This window comes from Poromitra crassiceps, assembly GCF_964638095.1.
Source record: "Poromitra crassiceps genome assembly, chromosome: 30".
Lineage (NCBI taxonomy): Eukaryota > Metazoa > Chordata > Actinopteri > Beryciformes > Melamphaidae > Poromitra > Poromitra crassiceps.
In genome coordinates this window covers 589,687-600,000 of record NC_139652.1, presented here as the reverse complement: position 1 = coordinate 600,000, position 10,314 = coordinate 589,687, and the positions used below count along the sequence as shown (strand labels likewise).

Genomic DNA, 10,314 nt, shown 5'->3' with positions numbered 1-10,314 from the left:
CATTGTCACTCAAAACCAACGAACTCCTCTTCATCACTGTCGGCATCGAACAGCCTCTGAAGCCTCTGACGGCCCTCAGCGCCAGCTGTGGCGGCGTCATTCTCTTCATCCCGCAGCAGTCCAGCGTTTTGGAACCCGTTGGTGATTGTGGATGTTTTCACACTCCTATAATATTCCGTGATCTTCCTTTGTGTGAATTCGCCGAAGTTTGTGATTTTCTCCTGGTAGTCGGGAGGGAGTTGTTCAGTAGTTCTCCCCCGGACGGACAGTCCCTTTCGTCTCATGAATCGAAAGCACCAAGATGGCCCACCTCTGAAATGTTCAATTTTCATCTCGGTGGCGACTGTTTTGGCCTTCTGTCGGATCTGCACCGTGGAAACGCCTCGGCCGTCTGCTCTCTGGGTCAACACCCAGTCCTCAAGGGAATCTTCAAGTTCCGGCCATCTGCTTTTGTGGCCTCTGAAGGACTTTTTTGTCTTCTTACACTGAGACAGTTCCTCCTGCTGCACCGTCCAACGCCTCACCATTGACTCATCGATGCCCAGGTTACGCGCGGCTGCTCTGTTTCCCTCTTTTAGTGCGAGTTCGACTGCTTTCAGCTTGAAAGCTGCTTCGTGTGAATTTCTGCGTACCTTCCCCATGGTAAGTGAGAGAGAGACTGCTCGTCTTGTTGTGATTCCGGGCTGATGAACTTTGCTTACCGTAATTACCATATGTAAGGGTTCACGCACAGAGGGGATTGTTGGCTGTTTGAGGAAGCTCCCATTTACCGTATTACCATAACATTTCAACAAAACAACATAACACAACACCTTTGTTTATTTCGACAGTGCACACAGTGTCCGCGGTGTGGTGAAAAGAGGGCAACAGAGGAAATTAAAACAGAAGTGGATTTATAGGTAGAAAGAGTGCTAAAAAAGAGAGATTTTATTTGTATTTGAAATTTTTTTTCTGAAAAAATCCATAGATAAGCCGCACCGTTATATAAGCCGCAGGGGCCAAAAAACGGGAAAAAAGCCGCGGCTTATAGTCCGGAATTTACGGTATATATTAACTGAGTGACAGTGAGGAGTGAGGACATGACTATATATTAACTGAGTGACAGTGAGGAGTGAGGACATGACTATATATTAACTGAGTGACAGTGAGGAGTGAGGACATGACTATATATTAACTGAGTGACAGTGAGGAGTGAGGACATGACTATATATTGACTGAGTGACACTGAGGAGTGAGGACATGACTATATATTAACTGAGTGACAGTGAGGAGTGAGGACATGACTATATATTGACTGAGTGACACTGAGGAGTGAGGACATGACTATATATTAACTGAGTGACAGTGAGGACATGACTATATATTAACTGAGTGACAGTGAGGAGTGAGGACATGACTATATATTAACTGAGTGACACTGAGGAGTGAGGACATGACTATATATTAACTGAGTGACAGTGAGGAGTGAGGACATGACTATATATTAACTGAGTGACAGTGAGGAGTGAGGACATGACTATATATTAACTGAGTGACAGTGAGGAGTGAGGACATGACTATATATTAACTGAGTGACAGTGAGGAGTGAGGACATGACTATATATTGACTGAGTGACACTGAGGAGTGAGGACATGACTATATATTGACTGAGTGACACTGAGGAGTGAGGACATGACTATATATTAACTGAGTGACAGTGAGGAGTGAGGACATGACTATATATTGACTGAGTGACAGTGAGGAGTGAGGACATGACTATATATTGACTGAGTGACAGTGAGGAGTGAGGACATGATTGTTGGGTTAACTCACAGGCTTCCTTCAGCTGGTCCTTGTCATAATGCAGAGCCTCGTACGCCGCCATGCTGATCCTGTTCACTCTGAGCTGCAGCTTTTCTGGGACAGGCTGCTGACTGCACACACACACACACACACACACACACACACACACACACACACACACACACACACACACACACACACACACACACACACACACACACACACACACACACACAGCTTTATATAGAGACATACGATACACACAGAAATATGGAAACACTGCTTCATAGAGAGATGAACAGAGACACCACTTCATAAAGGGGTATAAATACACAAAAACAGATCAAAGCAACTTTATGTAGTCAAGTACACTCACAGAAACACCACTTTACATAGTGTGTGATAAACACACAAACATCAGGCCGGGTTCGACAAGGGTGCAAAAGCATGCATTGCACCCACAGTATGTACGCTGTATTCACTTACTACTGTTTACAGTACAGTCGTTTCTCCAGCTGTGTTCCAGCATAATGTGTTCATCGGGGACCACGCTAACGATGCGCTGACATTTGGACGTTTTATCTCTGCAGCCTTTCTTATCCAAACTGGTCGAGCTGAAGATATGGAGCTCTAGCAACCTATTCACTTAGTCACTAACTACCCCACCCATCCATTCATTCATTCATTCATTCATTCATCTAAGCAGGTCTGGCTGGAGCAGTCCTTGGATGAGAGTGTTGGAAGTGGTGTTGAACGACCAGTAGGAGGTGCTCTTCCTTCTGGTCTCATGAATAATCTTCCCAAAATGAATGCCCCAGGGCAGAGACAGGGATCTGTCCTGTGAGTGAGCACCGGCCTTTGGATGAGAAGTTAAAGATCCCATCGGCACTCTTCACAAGAGTAGGGGTGTAACTCCGGTGCCCTGGTGCTAAATTCCCAAACAGGCCTTCCTTCAATCATGGCCACCTAATCATCCCTCCTTAATTAATTGGCACTGTCAGTCCTCTCTACCATGAAGCTGATGTTGTGCTGAGCGTTCTGGCGCAAACTGGCTGCCGTGCATCACCCAGGTGGGTGCTACACATCGGTGGTGGATGAGTTGAGTCCAACCCACTGGTCCAACCCCCCAACCCAGAATGTGTGAAGTGCCAAAGGCGCTATATAAATGCAATCAACTTATTATTATTATTATTATTATTATTATTATTATTATTATCATCCATCTCTTACTCATTAAGATGAGGCATGGAGATCCTCCTCTTGGCCTTCTGCACCATGTTGGCCTGGCTCCTCAGGTTGATGTGGATGACAGATGGAGCCAGCTTGCATGGCTCTCCATCCACCTGCATGGGGATGGACTTGTCTGTGGTCAGGGTCACTTCCTTACACTGGTGGAGCCGCTCGCCGTGACCGCCAACCTGCAGCGTGGCCTGGACACAACACATCCTGTTCAGCCTGCAGCACTAAGGGTGTAGGAGGGTGTGCTATAGTATGTTTTTAAGCTGTGACTTTGTCAGTATGAGCACGAGAGTTCACCTGGACTTCACCTGAGGTGTAGTCACCTGGAAGGGGTTAGGGTTAGGCAGCTGTGAAAAGTCACCTGGGCGAATCCATCTCGTGCTCCTGTGTAGGAGCACAAGATGTAGACGAGATCTGGCCCCCCAACTGGAAGTGATGTCACGAATTTGCTCGACTGTGATGTCATCAAGCAGTCGTGATGTCATCAGTCATGTCACTCAAGTGTTGAATGCATTTGCAAATGCCCAACTGTGATGTCACTCGAGCAACTGTGATCTTATCTTAATCACAATTTGTGACGGGAAGTGATGTCAGTCGGGCAGTTGTGTGTGTGTATGTGTCTTGAATGCATTTGCATTTGCTCAACTGTGATGTCACCCGAGATTTGGGTCTGAATCGAGGCAATCTGGGAACCCAGAGTCTATTTTTATTGGAAAAATAGACTCTGGGACACAGTGGGACAGCCCTACCGCTTTTCCCAGCTTCCTGTACAGCGCACCTCTCCTGCCACCGTCACTTCCGCGCTCCACTGTTTACAGTCTAAATAACAACTTGCGCCGCGACTTTACAGTAATTTTCCACTGTTATTGTAAAACGAGTTGATGTCTTCTATGATTAGATTAGATTAGATTCTTTACTGACAGCCAGGCTGGTGGAATTTGTTTTCAGTACATACATAAGCCATGGTCCAACATTGAACATCATAAGCGACAGATAAATACAGAAAGAACACAGTAACAGTACATATTACAGTCATAGCAGCAGAGATATGGGGGATTATTATAGAGAGTTCAGTGTCTTTATGGCAGTGGGGAAGAAACTGTTTTTAAAGCGGGTTGTCTTGGTGGGCAGAGACCTGATGTGGTGAGCTGGGTGAGTGGGGTCAGAAATGATTTTTTTTAGCTCTATTTATTGTCCTTTGGTGGTGGAGTGATTCAAGTGATGGAAGGTGGGGTGTGGATTATTTTGGAGGATTTATTGATTATTCTTTGTAGTTTGTTTTTGGAGTGAGTGTCCAAACTGCTGTACCAAACTGCTGTACCAAACTGCTGTACCAAACTGCTGTACCAAACTGCTGTACCAAACTGTTAGCCAAAGGAAAGCGGAAAAGGAAGGTGGCTTTTCCGTCACTTCTGCTTTCCTTTTCCACGTCCATTCCGGCTGTTCACTAATAACGTTAACGCATAAACACACTGCATAGAAGACGTCAACTCATCTTACAACAGTGGAAAATTACTCTAAAGTCACGGTGCAAGTTGTTATTACAGTGGAGCACGGACACGAAAAAGGAAGTGAGAGTGGCAGGAGAGGTGCTGTACAGGAAGCTGGGAAAAACGGTAGGGCTGTCCCAGAGTCCCAGAGTCTATTTTTCAAATAAAAATTGACTCTGGGTTCCCAGATTGCCACCTCCCTAACGCTACCCTAACCAACTCCAGGCGAACTTTCTGGTAAGGTACATCTCAGGCTCATACTGACAGTCACCCATAGAAGCGGTTGCACCACTTAAAAATATAAATGAAATATGGTCCAGGTTGAAAGATGCCGAAATTCTCCTTTAACAGATTTATTTCACTTTTCATGCACAAATCTCCTTATTATTTGCTCATTCAACAACATTTCGTGAGAGTATGGCTGACTATACTGTACACTGTGTGTAGTAGTATGGTGTGACTCTTACTGTACACTGTGTGTAGTAGTATGGTGTGACTCTACTGTACACTGTGTGTAGTAGTATGGTGTGACTCTTACTGTACACTGTGTGTAGTAGTGTGGTGTGACTCTTACTGTACACTGTGTGTAGTAGTGTGGTGTGACTACACTGTACACTGTGTGTAGTAGTATGGTGTGACTCTTACTGTACACTGTGTGTAGTAGTGTGGTGTGACTACACTGTACACTGTGTGTAGTAGTATGGTGTGACTCTTACTGTACACTGTGTGTAGTAGTATGGTGTGACTCTACTGTACACTGTGTGTAGTAGTATGGTGTGACTACACTGTACACTGTGTGTAGTAGTGTGGTGTGACTACACTGTACACTGTGTGTAGTAGTATGGTGTGACTACACTGCACACTGTGTGTAGTAGTGTGGTGTGACTACACTGTACACTGTGTGTAGTAGTATGGTGTGACTCTTACTGTACACTGTGTGTAGTAGTATGGTGTGACTCTACTGTACACTGTGTGTAGTAGTATGGTGTGACTACACTGTACACTGTGTGTAGTAGTATGGTGTGACTCTACTGTACACTGTGTGTAGTAGTATGGTGTGACTACACTGTACACTGTGTGTAGTAGTGTGGTGTGACTATACTGTACACTGTGTGTAGTAGTATGGTGTGACTATACTGCACACTGTGTGTAGTAGTGTGGTGTGACTATACTGCACACTGTGTGTAGTAGTATGGTGTGACTCTACTGTACACTGTGTGTAGTAGTGTGGTGTGACTATACTGCACACTGTGTGTAGTAGTATGGTGTGACTACACTGTACACTGTGTGTAGTAGTGTGGTGTGACTCTACTGTACACTGTGTGTAGTAGTGTGGTGTGACTATACTGCACACTGTGTGTAGTAGTGTGGTGTGACTACACTGTACACTGTGTGTAGTAGTATGGTGTGACTATACTGTACACTGTGTGTAGTAGTGTGGTGTGACTACACTGTACACTGTGTGTAGTAGTATGGTGTGACTATACTGTACACTGTGTGTAGTAGTGTGGTGTGACTATACTGCACACTGTGTGTAGTAGTGTGGTGTGACTACACTGTACACTGTGTGTAGTAGTATGGTGTGACTATACTGTACACTGTGTGTAGTAGTATGGTGTGACATGTGACAGTGTAGCATACGGTACAGTAGAGCTCACCAGAGAGGTCATGGTGAAGCCGATCACCTCGATGCAGCCATCGTCATGGCGCTGTGGTCCGAAGTCGTGATGCTCACTGGGGTGACCCCACGGCATGGTGCCTGCACAGTACCTGCCCACAGCACAACAGCATAATAAACCCCATGGCATGGTGCCTGCACAGTACCTGCCCACAGCACAACAGCATAATAAACCCCACGGCATGGTGCCTGCACAGTACCTGGCCACAGCACAACAGCATAATAAACCCCACGGCATGGTGCCTGCACAGTACCTGCCCACAGCACAACAGCATAATAAACCCCACGGCATGGTGCCTGCACAGTACCTGGCCACAGCACAACAGCATAATAAACCCCACGGCATGGTGCCTGCACAGTACCTGCCCACAGCACAACAGCATATCTCTAAACCCCACGGCATGGTGCCTGCACAGTACCTGGCCACAGCACAACAGCATAATAAACCCCACGGCATGGTGCCTGCACAGTACCTGCCCACAGCACAACAGCATATCTCTAAACCCCACGGCATGGTGCCTGCACAGTACCTGCCCACAGCACAACAGCATATCTCTAAACCCCACGGCATGGTGCCTGCACAGTACCTGCCCACAGCACAACAGCATATCTCTAAACCCCACGGCACGGTGCCTGCACAGTACCTGGCCACAGCACAACAGCATAATAAACCCCATGGCATGGTGCCTGCACAGTACCTGCCCACAGCACAACAGCATATCTCTAAACCCCACGGCATGGTGCCTGCACAGTACCTGCCCACAGCACAACAGCATAATAAACCCCACGGCACGGTGCCTGCACAGTACCTGGCCACAGCACAACAGCATAATAAACCCCACGGCATGGTGCCTGCACAGTACCTGCCCACAGCACAACAGCATATCTCTAAACCCCACGGCATGGTGCCTGCACAGTACCTGCCCACAGCACACAGCGCAACACCATGGGCCCTATCTTCCGAGTTTTGCACCCCAGCGCCGGCAGCATCCCCACCTCACGGGAGCATATTGTAATGATTTATACAAAAATGTAACTGTTTAAAAGTGATATAATTGTCTGGTAGACGTGACCGCCCTGATTTCTAAGTTAAAACAGCCCCGAAATATGTTGGGGATGCAATTCTCGGCGGGGATGCGGAAACGATCACGGCACGTGTCGCAGCCGCAAATTCAAGCCGTGCCAAAATCATCTGCGCCCCAAAATGCCTGCGCAAACGGGATTTGGGCGGTCTTAAGTACCAGAATTATTCACGGGTGTGGCCAGGCCAGGCTGGGCATTACGTCAATCAAAACCAATCAGATTCCCATCTCGCAATGGCTGTTTGCGCGAGGCATGCAATATGCTGTAATTCTCTCCATGCGGAATAGAGTGTACTCACTCGTGCGAGGACAGAGAGAGCTTATTGACAGATCGTCTGTGGTACCAACGACCCTCCGGGTTATAAAGGTAAATAGCCTATGTCCATTGTCCAACAAGTTTTCTCAATTAATTTCCCTCTTTGCGATGTGATAAAAGTTTCTCAGTGAGTTATAGTTGATTGCCTCACTGAATTATCTGCTACCCAATTTTAGCAGTGGCAAGGCTGTGCGTAATGACATATCCAAAAGGAATTTTACTTTGCACTGCGCTGCGCTGCACGGAGATTACGGTGCGCTCCCGGCGCGGCGAGGTATTTGCGCGTAAGAGGTCCTTTTCAAAGCTCTTAGCGCAAAGTAATTGCGCGCTGCTGAGGATAGGATAATGCCATCTATCCCCACATTTTAGCGCTGAAACGCCTGCTTTGGCATGTGGCACGCCTATGCCCAGTACAGGCATGCACTTGTGCCCACCCCCAATTTGCATTGCACATGGCGTTAAACGAGCACAAACGCTAAATTAGCGCTTTTGGGACGAAAGGGCCCCATATCTCTAAACCCCACGGCATGGTGCCTGCACAGTACCTGCCCACAGCACACTAGCATATCTCTAAACCGGTCATCTCTCGTGACAAACTTTCGACTTGCAAAAAAAAAATTTTTTTGTTTTGTTTAACCGATGGGTTCCAAGATTGCTGAACCGGTAACTCTATCATTATATTTCTATACTCCTCATGGTAACTATAATATCTCTATTACACCATTAGTAAGTGGTGGTAACTATCATTATATTTCTATACTTGTAAAGTATAGTAAATATTTTATTGCCTGTCTCGCAGTAGTCCCACAGAAAAACACATTGTATACATATACAGCAATAAAGTAAATCAAAACAAAATTGGGCATACAAGGTTTTGCAGGTCAGATATAAAATGTCAAAAGTCAGATGAAGTGACGTGTTGTTTTGGCCCTCCAGGCTTACCGTACCTGGGGATGTTGAGGAAGAGCAGACACTGCAACTTCATTTCCTGGATCTTAGCTGTCAGATCAGTCCCATCACACTGAGGAGGGAGACACAGAGACAGAGACACAAGACAGGGACAGGACAGGGACAGAGACACACGGCTTTCAACAGACGCCTCGACATGTTCTAAAGTCAGTGCTGACTCTATCCACTGCAGTAGACTGCAGGGTTAGGCCAACATTGTTTTAGTATTACCAGGTAAAAGAACTTTGTCACAATTTGAATCTCTTTTATGTGAACAAAAAACCACTTACATACTGTGTTACACACACACACACACACACACACACACACACACACACACACACACACACACACACACACACACACACACACCTAAGTATCTATCTACACACACACACACACACACACACACACACACACACACATACACACACACATAATTAAGCAACAGATCACGACAGGCCATATGCTCATTAAACCACACCTAAGGGTTGTGCGGTGTGGTATAATGAGCATATATCACGGTCTGAAGTGATCTATTGCTTTTTATAAAATGGTTGCTAAGTATGGCAATATGAAAGGAATAGACAACTCCAATTTAAATGGCTGTTATTCAGAAATCATACTCTTCCGCGTAATAAAATAGTCCCTCCTGGCTCCCTGCACAGAGCCGACGCAGTTGCTGAACAAGATACCAACACAGGCTTGGTGACAAACAGCTAACGTTAGCGTGGTGTGTTCTATGTTGTTTAATTCTATGTTGTGAGTAACAGGAATCATTGTGGAAGATAGCCTATGGGGGCAGGTTGTTATGGTTGGTTACTTCCTAGAGCTACAGAGTTGACACATGTTGCTACGCTAAATAAATAGATTTGATCATAGTTCACAGTTTATCTCACGTTGCTTCTTTTTGAATATGACAGTTAGCTAGCTAACTTTGGCTAATGCTTGTGCTAACGTTAGTTAACGTTAATGTTTCCATTTCGGTTGGCAGCTAGCGAACCTTAACCGTTAGCTAGCGGCTACCTAGCTGTCGTATACTGATGATGTCACTAGCAGGAGACGACAGTAAACACTACCGCAAGGCACTCTGGGTATTGTGGTGCGGAGCTCCCGTTTGCGAGGCTAGGAGGCTAGCTATATAGCTACCATTTGTTTTCTCTGTTTTCTCATAACTGTGGTATATTAGCGTGGTATACGCTAAATATACCTTAGATGTGCTGTGAAATTTGGTGGTGACATGATAAGTATCTCTATTTTTACATTGTTGTATTTGGAAAGCATAGCTGGACGTTTCTACAATACAGCACCATAGGTGATTAGGCCTATTGTATTTTGAATGAGAAAAAAAAAATCTGATTGTGTGTTTATTCTCTGAAAGAATTGTATTTTTGTTTTGTTGGCATTTTGAATATATAATCTTGTGTTTTACCCACCTTCTTGGATTTAAAGTTTAACTTCATAGAAATATTGATTAGCTAAATATTTTTTTATAGCCTAACGTTACAGAGAGAGAGAAAGGAAAACAAACCAACTGACCAACCTCAATTACAAACATTGGTAATACTGTGTACTATGATGACAGATGAGGTATTTTGGTTAATAAGAAATGGTTAATGCACACATACACACACACACACATGCTTAGATGTGCTGTGAAATTTGTCGTCTGCATTTCTCCCGTCCTGGCTCGTCCTGCTCCATGGTCAGGCCAGGAGTGGTGGGCAGCTGCAGTGAAGCGCCTGGGGACCAACTTCTTCTAACCACCGCTGGTCAGA

The 10,314-nt window shown here is 45.6% G+C and overlaps 1 protein-coding gene across 1 annotated transcript in view; it reads right to left on the bottom strand.

The window, feature by feature from the left end:
• Positions 1-10,314, bottom strand: part of LOC310800570 (diacylglycerol kinase zeta-like) — a 59,922-nt gene that overhangs the window by 25,524 nt on the left and 24,084 nt on the right. The window contains exons 18-21 of the mRNA XM_083663186.1: positions 8,536-8,609; positions 6,171-6,282; positions 3,014-3,213; positions 1,814-1,914 (exon numbers count right to left, since the gene is read on the bottom strand). Coding sequence (XP_083519312.1) covers positions 1,814-1,914; positions 3,014-3,213; positions 6,171-6,282; positions 8,536-8,609 — 487 coding nt within the window. The remainder of the gene's footprint in view (positions 1-1,813; positions 1,915-3,013; positions 3,214-6,170; positions 6,283-8,535; positions 8,610-10,314) is intronic.